At 37.2% G+C, this 14,380-nt stretch overlaps 1 protein-coding gene across 1 annotated transcript; it reads left to right on the plus strand.

Moving 5' to 3' along the window:
• Nucleotides 1-11,884: 11,884 nt before the first annotated feature.
• Nucleotides 11,885-14,164, plus strand: LOC131031288 (uncharacterized). Its single transcript, XM_057962368.2, has 3 exons — nt 11,885-12,836; nt 13,367-13,771; nt 14,061-14,164. The coding sequence occupies exons 1-3, from the start codon at nt 11,885-11,887 to the stop codon at nt 14,162-14,164; spliced, it is 1,461 nt and encodes a 486-aa protein (XP_057818351.2).
• The last annotated feature ends 216 nt before the right edge of the window (nt 14,165-14,380 follow it).

Here is a 14,380-nt window from a genome sequence, read left to right on the forward strand (position 1 = left end):
CAAGATGGACCGGTTGAGTGATTGGTCGATGACAGAGTCCAAACTGACATGATGGCCTGAGAAGAGATGGATATTGACAAAGTGGCTACGTGGAGTCGAGGTGGCGAATATGCATGTAGTGACGAATGAACCTTGCAGTCAGTGAGGTAGTTGGTAGTTGGTCGACATTTAATGTTGACCAGGACTATTACGAGTCAAGTTACAGAGGGGTTGTAGCTCGAGGAAGGATGAATATGATTGGATCCATGGTGTGCACTGATTAATGCAAGTTGTCTGGGTGAAGATTGAAGGTGAAGCAGACACTCAAACCATTATAGTGATTGACCTAGAAATGATCTGACAGATTGAATGCAGGTCTCGAAAGATAGAAAGCGTGCACTGGAAGGCACGTTAATGGTGTTAATGTGTAGGAAGATACTTTATGATATCAGATTTGATAAGATATGACTGGATTTGGTATGCCTCGTGATCTATGGAGAAACCCTAATCTTGCCAATGTTTGAATCACATTTTGGCGGCAGTGCTCATGTATATGTATGCAAACTTAAGACTAGGTTTGATTTGACGTTGCCAGAGAATTAGCGCCCGAATGTTGATGAGTGGAGTGTGAAAGAGAAGCAAAGAGCCAATCATTCAGTGACTTCATCAAAGATCATATAAAGTGTGTGTTAGAGGTGCAACCGGTAAGAGGGTGTAGCAGATGCTTAATCGACAAGATCAAAGCACCTGGTAAGAAAAAAAGAGGCTAAGTGCAGGGGAGAATCAATGGTGATCAAGCTCATCAGAAGGTATCTCAGAGTGAAGCAGTTGTGTGTGAGTGTGGCAGAAAAGATTCAGCAGGCATAAAACAGAGTAGGGGTAAACCGGTAAGCTGAGTAACCAACACCCAAGTGCAGAGTCTGTCAAATAAACAATTGATAGAGGCTGAGTCAGAAAGAGAGTAGCGGAGACAAAAGGAGGAGAAATGAATGTGATAGAGTGTAGTATTGTAGAGAGGAGGTTGAGTAAGGAACAAAATATACTACCGGTGAAGTTGAGGATAAGGGAAACCGGTAGAGAGATTATTCATAAGTGGTTGCATAACTCATTTGTAACCGGAGTTATCACTTTTGTATTGATTTTATGTTATCATTTGTGATCATTGAGTTGGAGCTTAGTATAGGGGTTGGTGCCCTAAATATTATAATCAATTTTTATTGTGAGGTTGGATTGGAGCAGTAGAGTCTAGCAACATTTCTCACTGAGGTTTTTCCTATCTTGGGTTTTCCTCGTATATACTGGTGTTATGTTATGTGCCCTTTTTGTGTGGTTGCATTATGTTGCTTTGTTTTATGATACGGGTAGGATTACTTGGTCATTAGGTTGTTAACCGATAATCACTCCTAAGATCAAAAAGGGTAAAGTTTGGAAACCACCGACTCACCCCCCCTCTCAGTGGCATCTTATGTCCAACAATTAAATAATATGCCTTATGTTGGTGTAAATAGTGACTTTATCAAACTAGTTAACATATAAGATGTTTGGAGATAGTCCTATCCTCATTTCTTAAGTATCGACTTAGGGAGTTTGGTTCTTTTATCTCACTTCATCTAGTTTAGACATGTATACTCACTTTGTGAGACACCTTGTGCATACACATTAGCCATTTTACTACGCACTTGTCAAGTGTGCTCACAATTGTCCCATGTTTGGAAGAGTAGTCAATTATAGTTTCCTACCTTCTCACTCATTGACCTTGCCTATATATGCAAGGCTCTCTATATACATTACTCACACTCTCATTGAAAACATTATAAATGATAGATATTATTATTTGTGCTAATTTGATTTCACTTGTAGAATGTTTTTGTGCATTTTGATTGTAGTAAATTCCAACAGTTCACATTACAAAAGGGACAACTAGTTAGGAAACAAACATGCCACACCAACACACCCTTAAGCACAACTTAGGGAGAATGTAAACATGATTATGATTGTGGATCCCAACTACTAGGATATTTTAAGTACCCCTTTACAATGAAATCTCTCATAATTGAAAAAAAGGAGGAAAACCACATGGAAAAACCCCTCTTCAAAAGAGAAAATATACAAAAAATATTTTAGAACTTGATGAAAGAGTGATTGAATGGAGGTCAACGCAGACGCGCCTGGCACCAATGCAAACGCGCCTTACCATTTTTACCCCGCTTGACATTTTTTTTTAGACCTATCTAGAGCGCATTTATTACTCTACCTAACATGCATTTATGACAACAATTAATGCAACAAAGTACAAGGAGGTTTTATGGTACTTATTGGCTCTCCTACATCTACTGGCCTTTGAAATCGACGAACACGATCAAATCTATGCACCAATGCCATCCCTGTTGACTGCTCTTTGCTCTCTCTGCACTCTGATCTCTTAGGTGTGGGGATGACAATAAGGATGTTTTCCCTTGTAGTCTATCTTATAGACTACCCTAGCCCTAGTTTCCCTAGTCAATCTTCTTTATCCTATGACTCTGTCACCCTATCCTATCTTATCAGTCCTTTCTAGCCTTTCTTTCTTATCGAGCAATTGTCTGCGATCTTTCCAGACATTTTCGTCCAATCTCTTGAGGGGGCATATCATTCCCATCTTGGGGCAACTTTGTATCAGTTCATCTTATCTTCTTTGAAACAGCGCAACAAGCTGCATTGTCTCAAAGAGGGGCAAAATGTAGACACCTAAAATTGTCCTGTCTAATTAAATAAATATCTTTATTTATTTAATTATTTTAAGCCTAATTCTTCTATTATTTAAATAGATCTTTATTTATTTAATTAATTCATTTATCCTCTTCTAGCCTTATTTCTCATTTAAATAAATACTTTTATTTATTTAAATTCCCCGTTTTCCTAAATTAAATAAATATTTTATTTATTTAATTGATCCCACTTCCTCTATTAATTAAATGAATCTTTATTTATTTAATTAATTCATTAACCTTTTCCACCCATGACACATGTCATTCATCTCTTAATTCCTACACTACCTACCCTTTCATTATTTTATTATTTCTTTTACCTACCCTCTAATCTTAGCCAACCATCTATCTTTTACACCTCTCAATCTTATCCCTCCATTTCTTATAGTGTCTTTTATATAAGGAGATGCTTCCTTCGTTATCAACCCTAATCGATCTTTGAAGCCTTCTAGCATTCAAACTTTCATATGCGATCTAGCTATCAACCACATTTCCGTTCTTTGTTGAGCTCTTGTGCACACATAAAATATGAGAGCAAATATATCAAGCAAGATCAATGGAGATAGGAAGAATGGAGATCCAAACCCTATTGGACATGTGATGGTATAATCTTTGTGATTTCATTTGATTTGCATTGTCTTAGGTAATCTTCATATGTTATGGTGGATCTTTGTTGTTATTAGGCTAGGGTTTTGTGGTTGAAGCTGTTTAGTCTTTCAATATTGTTATTCCATTTTTACCATAAATAGGAGGAATAAAGAACCCCTAAGAACAACATCCATTAAAAACATACAATCGATGATCCCTCTCATAAGAGGTAAAAAGAGAGACAATATGTCCCTCCACAATGAATAATATATTATAAAAATGGTGAATGGCTGAAGATAAAACATTATCCAATGCCTAAAAATAACTTTTTCCTCTTATAAATTAGATAGAGAAAGTACAAATGAAAGAATGCCTCCCATTACAAATATAATTTGGTAGAAAGAAGAATCTAGATGTCTGAAGATTGTATCTCTGAAATATGCTCATGTGTCACCATGTCCTTTGTAGATGTTTTGATGCCACAATCAAATCAGGTACATGCCAAACCAAGAGAGAAATGGATGAACCAAGATCAAGTGCTAACTAATTTTGAACAAGATCTAAAAACCAAAATGACATGACAACAACTTTGATGAGGTTGTCATCAAAGAGGAGAGCTAGATCCTCAAATTGGTCCTCAAAATATAAATATGAGACCCCACAAACAAGTCTGAAATACTTGTCAAAAAATCATCCCACAAAAATAAATTTGAAACACTCTTATTTACTTGTTGCAAAGAATTACTAGAATCTCTTGGTGAAGCATATTTGAACCGTGATATAGAAATAAAATAGATTTGTGATCTCAATTGGAGAAATGGGAGCTATAGGAGAGATCTATTGATTATCAAGATGCTCGAGTGTTGCATTATATTCAATCTCCTCTAAGTTATCACCATAAAAGGATAGATTATCAACATTATCAAGTGGAATGAGGTAACTTGATGCAGGATTGTCTGGGGTTGGAGGATTATGTGGATCTCCATAAATCTCCCAAATCTTGGTCTAAACTGTGTGGGCATTTGATTCATGAGATATGATAGTAGGTCTCCTAGAAGATGTAAGAATTGATGGTTGTACCAATAAATTCTATAATATGATTATTTTTATCAGGTCTATATTTTTTTATTCCATTTTATCTTTGGCTTAGGGATGAATCCATAAAGACGAGGTAAAAGATTGAGCCACTTGTAATGTGTTTGGATGCCTTTTTCCAAAACTCATAATTGTCTTTATTTAAAATGATTATAAAAGGTTGAATTACAGAACCATGATTTTTACAATGATACACTCCTCACATTATCATATCTTAAACAATAACAAATAAAAAACACGCTAAAAAATAAATAGAAATTCCCAAATATTATGTATGTTGTAAATGAAGTGATTTGATCAAAGAAATACATTCTCAAGTGCCAACATCTCCAAGTAATTCTCTAGAATGCAAATATGAAAAAAAAATGCCTAGGAATGAATCTATACAAATTGAATGGATGCCTTGGAAGAACGTCTCAATACCTTTCTAATGTTGCAAGAATCATGAAAATCACAAATCTAGAAAAAATCAGGAGAAAAAAAAAAAGATCTAACTTAAATCATGAATATTTTTTTCTAGTATCTAGATCTAATAATGAAATCTACACCACTTAAGAGTACACAAATCTATCTTTCCAATGATACATTGTTTGCAAACAAATGATTTATGGATTAAAATTTATGATTGTTTTGAAAAAAAGGGTTGAATTTGGCCTAAAACAATGACTCTCCTAGTAAAATAAAAATTTGACAAAAATAATTCATCCAAAATGGATCTCAAACTCCTCTTATCTATGTAGAATATTTGTGAAATTGTTTCATATGAAAATAGTGCTTTTTGGGTCTTTTGAATGCAATGACAACATCCATTTGAACTAGAAGTCCTCCAATAAAAAGTTGTTTGCTAGATCTAAGCTTCAAATATTAGTTTGATATTCTATCATACAGTGGCCAAATTAAGTGAAACAAAAGCTAGATATGATTTCTTAAATTCTCTAAACTTAATGGTGAGATCAGATTTACAACAAAAGATCTTCAATGGCAAGGTCCAATTTGCACCAAAGTACACCAACAAAACGTCAAGCCTAATTATCTCCCAAATTTGAGATATGGATTTGAAATATGAAGCTTTAAAACCATGCTAGAGTCACCAATGGACTCAATCCTCCAAGATCATTTGTAGAATCAAAATATGCCTTTCACAAGAGAGAAGAAAGAGAAAAATAATGTTTGATTAAGGACACAATGACTTGGATTGAAATTGCCACTGTACTTATTTATTCATGTTGGATATAATAACACTTTGCTTAAGTTTACTTAGGTATATGCATAACATAATAGTTTACATATGAGACACTTAGGGAGATGTGCTACATTGAGAGTGTGCATGTAAGAGAATTTTCACCTTTTATGGTGTGATACTGTTGTTGCTTTATCATATCCACTTATTGTGGAGTGATCATTCCACCTTCGATGGGTGATCCACCTCATGTAGAATATTTTACCATTTCTCCTACCTATCCCTACCTACCCTTACATCTCATTGAGAAACGTGCCATCATTGCGTCCTCTCTTGTCTCTTAGCCTTGCCTTTATAAGCAGGGTCATCACTCATTGTATGTAACTTTTGATGATCCAGTTGATCAATATTTTCATCTTGATTAGAATACAAATTATTTTTATCAAATATTTTGTCTCTCTATTGTGCTATTCATTGTTTCCTAGATCTTGTCTATTTTCAACAAATTCTCACATGGTATCAGAGTCCATAGGGCTTCTTTGATTATTCATTTTGGAGAGCTTTTGAAGGTTTCTTTTTTCTAATCTGGGGAGCTACTCATTTTGGGTGTGTCCTATGGTGATTTGGACCTCACGGTTGCGTCCGAGTGGCTATTTCCATGAATTTTGAGTATAAATTCGATGTATTTTGGAGAAAAGTGATTTCGGGGCCTTGGAGATTTTTTTTAGCCAATATGGCTTAGACGGTAATTATTTTTCTGCGAAATAATTTTTTAATTTAATTATCTTTTAAATATTTTATAGTTTAAAAAAAAATATTTTATTTAAAAATAAAAAAACACATATTATATTTTGTGGGGGGGTCGAACCCACCTCGTATTGTCCACGATCTTCTGCAGAGACCGTACTGCCTGACACCGCTGCCACCATTCTTCACTTTCTGGCCATCATCCAACATCGACATCTGCAGCTTTTATGATGTCTTAGCCTTACTAAGGCTCCCACCGTACCCTTCTTGCCGACGACTAGTGATCCGATCGGCCCTTGCAAAGCCCTACCGTTGCCATAGACTCCTAATTGGCTCCGACAACCACCCTTCGTTGCTCCGACGACACCATTGTCTCTCAACCCTTCACGTCCCAATGACCATTGGATTCTCATAGTCTATCACTGACCACCAGCCTCTCTCCAATTGCCATTATTGTTGTTCTTCCTGGCCTGTCGCTACCACCCGCCACCGACCGCATGTCCAACCCGTGCGCTCCGCTTTGGCCGCCAAGATCCGCGCTGCACAAATGACTTTAGACATCTCTGTGCCTCCTGCCATGCATCCTCCTGCCATTCAATGACTTAGAAAACCTACCAAGTGTATGCCCTATCACTTGCACATTGTCACTACCACACGTTCAACCTTGTTGGCACCACACAGGCGTACCCTCGTCACAGGATCCATACGGCTTGCCCAGTTGGCAAGCCACACAACCTACCACATCAACAAACACGTAGATCGCCATACAACATAGTTAGCGGCCAAATCATCTATATGGTCTAACACATAAGAAGACATGTCATCCTGCCTAGGGTTTCCTTACTGACACCTCAACGTATAGATGCCATGTGTCATCATTAGACTGGTCCACATCATTTGTCTGTACGGTATGGATGCCTAGTTAGATGGGGAGGTAAAAAAAAAATTGATAGGAAGACAATGTCAAATTTAATCCTGTTGAATGTCAACATCGACACTGCATCAACATTTTTAAAAAAATTTGGAGCCCCCTCTCATTGAGCCTTTTGATTTTGCAGTTCAACTTCAAGAGGCCATATCTTGCTCATTTTAGCTCCCTTTTTGGTGTAATTTTTTTTGATTTGGGATAATTTTTCGTTCTCTTTGTAGTGGTGGAGGAATTTTTAGATTTTTATGGACAAACTTTTCACAATTTGTAGTTTCTGATGACTATACTTGTCTAATCCTCAATTTTGCAAGTTCAGAGGCTTTGTTTGGGGTCATACGACCTCCTTTTCAGGTGTCGTTTTTTTTGAAAGTGCATGATTTTTCATCTACGTTCACGTGGTGCTATCATATTTTTTCCATTATGAGTATGAATTGTACTTTCAGTATTTGGTCATTCTTGGTATATTTGGTACTTGTATTTTGCTTGGATCTCAATTTAGATCACTAGCAGTATTTGTTGGAGTCTCTTATATCTCATTTGAGGAAGTTGTAAGATTGAAATCAGAATTCCATTTTGCCATTTTTTGCAAGTGGCCCATTGTAATCTCACTAAGTATAAAGTGCCAAATCATCATTTTTGGGGGGGTTCTTTGATTGAGTAATTTTGGGGGTGTCTTGTGTGATTTTGCCTCTATCTATCTTGTATTTTTTCATTTTAGTGCTATGGGTTCTGTAGACACCTAAAAATGTCTCATTGATCATGTACTAATTATTCCTCTAATTGATTAAATAATTCTTTAATTCTTTAATTAAGTTAATTAATTTTATTCTTCTAATTTCATATTTTATCATCATTTTACTAATTATTTCAATTTTAATTCTTTCATCATTTAATCATTTGATCATTTAACCATTTTCTAATGTTAATTAAATATTTATTATTTAATTAATTATGATTATTTCTCCAATTTAAATAATATTTATTGTTTAAATAAATTCCATTTTCAATTTGAAATATTTTCTTTATGAAAGAGAGGAATGAAGGAACTGGCTCTGCAAAATCCGTTGGTCGTTAATGGCAGATCAGAGGATTTTACAGGGAAATCAAAAGGGAGATGAAATGAAGAGAAAGGCGAGAATGTGGTGGATCTCGTGGAGGAGATGGAGGAAAACAACTAGTTTTGGGAAGAACAAGCGGTGATCGCAAGGATCATCGACCTCAACTAGTCAAGGAAAAATATCAGATCATGGGTTGAAGATAAGTGGGGCGATCAGATTATTATCAAACTTATACCTAAAGGATTCTTCATGGTGCTTTTTGAAAAATGATCAGAAAGAGATCGTATCCTTAATCGGGAGAATTGGTTTGCAGATAAGCATGCAGTGTATTTGCAACCCTGGACACTGAATTTTGATCCCATCCCCTTGGCAGTCTATTCTTGCCCAGTTTGGATATGCCTTTACAATTTGCCAATTGAATATTGGGGAGAGTTATTCTTGGAGAAGATCGACAGAATGCTTGGGACGGTGTTGGAGATAGACGTTGATGATGAGGAGGATTTGTGTAAGTATGTAAGATTAAGGATAGCGACAGTCAGGTGTATCCCGAAGCACATTATATTACATACGTCGAAAGGTGGATGAAGGCAATAGATAGAAGTTGAAAAAGAAATCCATCATTGCCCTAGATGCTGTAGCAAGTTTCATGGAATAGAGGAGTGCAGAATGTTCGTTAGAAAGGCTAGGACTCCTTTCAGGAGACCACTACAAAACTGGAGGCGAAAGCTGGAACAACCGTCAAAAATGGTTTCGAGTTCCGTTGAAAAGATTCAAGAGACAAAATCTCCACCACAGCAACAAAAGAAGGGTTCATTGTCATCGTCAAAAGATGGGGAAGATCTACATTCAGAGATTAGGAATGCAACCGTCAATAGGTGCCCTGATGATGGAGGGGAGACTTCCAGGCAGGAAGTATGTGAAACCAAGGTGGGGGGAGAAGATCCTTTAACCCCTAGAATCAATAATTCATGTTAAGGGTTATCTGACACAAAATTTGCATTTGATAAGGACTTTGAGGAGGAAATGTTTCAAGAGGATTCTTTGGAGAATGTAGATCCGAGATGTATTAGTCAGTCGGCTAATGTTTTACTTGGTAAAGCTAAAGGATTCAGAGGCAGGCGAAGCAACTGTCAAAAAAGAGAAGACAACGCAAAAGAGAAGGGAATTGTTAGTGTATTCGATTTCATGAGGAAAGCTAAGGGAGAAGGGCTCTCCCTTGGTAAGAGATGAAGATTACTACATGGAATGTCAGGGGTCTCTCGACCCCTGACAAAAGATGCTTGGTGAAACGAGCGTTTTGTAGATGTAGTTGTGATATCATTGACATCCAGGAAACAAAGCTTAGTTCAAAGAATGTGAATTGTTTCATTAAGTCTTGTAAAGTTTGGGAGGGTGTTTTTCAGGAAGCCAATGGAGCCGCTGCAGACTTGGCATTTTATGGAATCCTTCTTTGGTCAAAGTTACGTTATTAGAGAAAGATGAATACTAGATGATTTGTACTATTTACAATTTGAAGGAGAATTTGGAATTTCCTCTAATAAATGTTTATGGGTCTACAAAAACTTTAGATAAGTCTCATGTTTGATATGTCCTTTCAAACAAAATTATCGATCTGAGGAGTGATAGGATAGCTGTGGTAGGTGATTTTAACACATTCCTTGATTTATATGAGAAGAAGGGAGGTTTGAGAATGTCAAATAAGGTCATAGAAGATTTCCGCGATTTTAATTTTATTGCACAGAATCATTTGATGGATGTTGTCCCGAAGAACGGTCTATTCACATGGAGTAATAGAAGGGCCAATTTTGCACACATTTCAAAAATATTGGACAGGCATCTCATTGGAGAATTCTAGATGGAGTCATCTTTTTAGGTAGAGGCATCCATTCTTCCAATATCTCTATCGGATCATTTTCCTGTGGAGATTAAGTTGAATGAGTCTCCATCTAAAGGAAGCAACAATTTCAAATTTTTGAGCATGTGGTGGAGAGATGGTGAGTTCATTTCACATCTCAAGCAATGGTGGAAAAAGAGTAATATATTCAGGGGAACCCCGAGTTATAGTTTTGTGAAAAGACTGAAATTCTTAAAGGAGAAGATTAAAGTTTGGAACAAAGATACTTTTTAAAACATATTTACAAAAAGAGATCGAGTTGAGGAAGAACTATCTCGATTAAATTATGCCACTATCACTTCCGGGATGTCTAATGATGCGTATCACAAATTAATTGCTCTCAAGAAGGAATTGGTAGAGATACTTCTTAGAGAAGAAATATATTGGTGCGACAAATCCAGAGAGCTATGGATTAAAGAAGGTGATGCAAACACTAAATTCTTCCATGCCTCAGTAAAGACTAATAGGAGTAGGAACATAATAGACTCAATCATGGATCAGGAAGGCAAGTGACATTCTTCTCCTGAAGCTATTGAGGAGGTAGCGGTGAACTTTTTCAAGGATTTGCTTGGCGATGTTAATGGGCACAAACCACCACAACCTCATATGATGACGAATATTATCTACAAGGAGATCTCGGATGAGGACAACAAATTATTATGTTGTCCATTCACTATAGAGGAGGTCAAAAAGGTTGTTTTTGACTTGCATCCAAACAAAGCTCCTGGCCCAGATGGGTTCACCGTGGATTTTTTTCAAAAATGTTGGGGGTTTTTGGGTAATGACATTCTCAGAATCATGGAAGATTTTAGAAAAAAGGGGATATTTGTGAAGGAAATTAATCATACCAACATTGCTCTGATCCCTAAGAAGAAGGATTGTTCATCCATTGTGGATTTTAGGCCCATTTCTTTATGTAACTCTATTTACAAAATTCTATCCAAGGCTATGGTGAATAGGCTAAAACCCATCCTCATGAAGATAATTTTGCCTGAACAACATGGATTCACTCTGAGCCACAAAATCATGGATAGCATAATCATGGCAGCAGAAACTATCCATTCTATGCATACTTCCAAATTCAAAGGTATGATTATTAAATTAGATGTGTCTAAGGCTTATGATCGAGTTACGTGGAGCTTCCTAATTGAGGTACTTAGGAAATTTGGTTTTGAAAAAATATGGTTGAAATGTATTGAACATTGTATTTCATCTGTAAATTTTTCAATTAATTATTGTTAATGGTTATGTGAGCGGCTTTTCCAAGCTACTAACGGGCTTCAGCAAGGAGACCCTCTATCGCCCTTTTTGTTTGTACTTACAGTAGAAGTGCTCGATAGGCAAATAAAAAGCAAGGTTGGGTGAGGCCATTGGAAAGGTTTTTCAATTCATGGAAGTTTGGATCCGGTCTCTCATTCGCAATTTGCGGATGATACTATTCTGTTTGGCGAAGCTACAGAGAGAGAAGCACACGTTATTAAGAATGTGTTAGAATATTATGAAAAGGATTTTGGCTAGTGCATGAACAAGCAAAAATCGAAGATATACTTCCTCAACACAAATAAGAGGTCTCAGTTGAAGATAGAGGGATTGTTGCAATTTGGACAAGGCAGTTTTTCTATTAAATATCTTGGGGTTTCATTTTTCGTGGGAAAATTGGACAACAAAATGTGGGAAGAGGTTGTCAATAAGTGCAAAGCCAAATCTGCGTCATGGAAAAATAAATGGCTTTCGCAGGTAGGACAAATACAGATGATAAAATCTGTTTTATTTGCAGTTCCTGTCTATTACATGTCTTGCTACAAATTGTCTTGCAAGGCTTCATTGAAATTAGATGGAATGCTCAAAAAGTTTATTTGGGAAGGTTTGAAAGAGGAAAAAAAGATCCCTTTAATCAATTGGGAAACTGCCTGCATGCTTAAGGAGGAAGGTGGGGCAGGTATTAGGAAAATGAATTTCCAGAACTTGGCACTTGGTGCCAAACTTGCTTGGAAAATGTATAATTTTCCCCATAAAGGCTGGTGCAAGTTGATGGCTACCAGATATTTGGACTCGAATGAGCTAGAGAGAATATTTACACTGGCCAACTTGATTGGAGGTTCACCGATATGGAAATTCATTTGGGAAAGCAGGAAGATCTTAACAGATCATCTCACATGGAGGAATGGTAATGGGCGCAAAGCAAAGTTTTGGAGGGATTCTTGGATTGGAGAGGAAGCGTTGGCAGATGTGATTGAGGATCAAGATTGGATCAATCAAATTGAGGCAGTCATGGGAGTTTATGTGGCAGATTATGTTGATGTGAATTTCTCTCCAAATTCTCCTATCTCGTGGAAAAGGGCTGGAGATTGGCAAAGCGATCACAATCTGAAGTTGGTTGATATACTTAAAAGCATGAAGACTTTCATTATGAATGAAAATTATTCTCTTGTTTGGAATGCTGCCAAATCAGGTAAATATAAGGTGAGTTTGGGATACGAATTGCAAAGAAAGAGGCAGAAGGATTGCAAATGGCCTGCCATTCTATGTTGGGACAAAAGGGTGTTGCCTAAAACTGGTGCCCTCCTATGGATTGCATTGCATGGAAGGATTCTTACATGCGACAAACTTAAAACAATAGGTATTGCGGGGCCCAACAGATGTTACTTCTTTAAACAAGAGGAAGAAATCGTAGAACATTTATTGTACGGTTGTTTTTATACAAGGCAGTGTTGGGATTGGCTATTGATGAAGCTTTAGAACCATATGGTGCACAATAGTACTTTCAAAGACTTTATTTTTGCTTGGTCGACGGGTGGCAAGACCTCAAAATGGGAGAGTCTGTGGATTGTTGGCCCATCTATGGTCACCTGACATGTGTGGAAAGAGAGAAACAGAAGGATTTTCAGGGAGGAAGAGTTGGAGGTTCCTCTTCTTATTAACAGAATCCAAGCGACAATAGAAGAAACTATTAATGGTAAGATGCACGGGAGAAGATTTAAATATTATTCTAAATGGGATATGGAGATGGAGCAAGTATGGTATTTGAAGCAGAGCAATAGTCACTTTCAAGGTGTAAAATCAGTTGAACGGAAGAAAGTTAAGTGGAAAAAATTGAATTTCAATGGAGCTAGTCGAGGAAATCCTGGATTATTTGGGTTTGGTGCGTAGTTAGAGACGATAAAGGTATCCTAGTAGGGGCAATATGTGGTCCTGTGGGAATTGCTACTAATAATGTAGAGGAAATCACTGATTTAGAGGAAGGTTTGAAATGGGCCTCATCTAATGGAGTTTCGAAGGTGATGATAGAGGGTGATTCTCAAGTCATCCTAAGCGGGATTATCAAAAAAGGATTTTGGCGGTTAGATGCATGGATCCTGAGGATAAACTGTTTGCTTCAAAAGTTGATGGATTGCCAATTTCACCACATCTTCCGTGAGGGCAATCAAGTGGCGGATTTTCTAGCTAACCGAGGCATTGCCGAGACTTTACCAACAGTCATGTTGACAACAGATGTTGGGAACAGATATCTTCAGAATATCCTGAACAAAGACAGAGCTCATTTCTCAAGGACGGGTATAGGGTGAAGTATTATTATAAAATTTGTTTTTTAGGATAAGAGAGGTACTCTCTTATCAGTTTTTATTCACGCGGGTTGGATAGCTAGTGCTACGGCTTCTTTAGATTGGACTGCACCTGATTTTTAAGGACATGGTGGGAAATAGAGAAGGCGGGATTGGAGCGCAAGATGGATGATTCTAGATGTTTTAGGCCTATTTATGCAAGGTTCAGACTGGTCGGAGCAAGCATCTATCAGAAGATAAAATGGTATATTGGTTCAACCTTAGTTGTCTTTGTCATGAAGAGACTTTGGAAGATCATTGTGAACGTCTCTTTGATATTGATACAGAAGGTCAAATTGTCATTCAAGGTTTGCTAGAGGATGCGTACAGTGAGGAGAGGCACTGATGTGATGGGTATATTTATGAAATTATTATGTACTTAATGGTTGACGTCCTGTCATCGAAGGAGGAATGTGTTCAAAAAATGGTAGGATTTGTGAGGGAAGAAGTTGTGGAGGTCATGGGTGGTGCGGTTCTGGAGGTGGTAGAGGAGTGGGCCAATATACTAGGTCCCTATTTCAACCCCATTGTTACCCTATCAGATGTGGAGTGCTCAGATGAA

Source organism: Cryptomeria japonica, chromosome 8 (assembly GCF_030272615.1).
Source record: "Cryptomeria japonica chromosome 8, Sugi_1.0, whole genome shotgun sequence".
In the NCBI taxonomy this organism is placed as follows: Eukaryota; Viridiplantae; Streptophyta; class Pinopsida; order Cupressales; family Cupressaceae; genus Cryptomeria; species Cryptomeria japonica.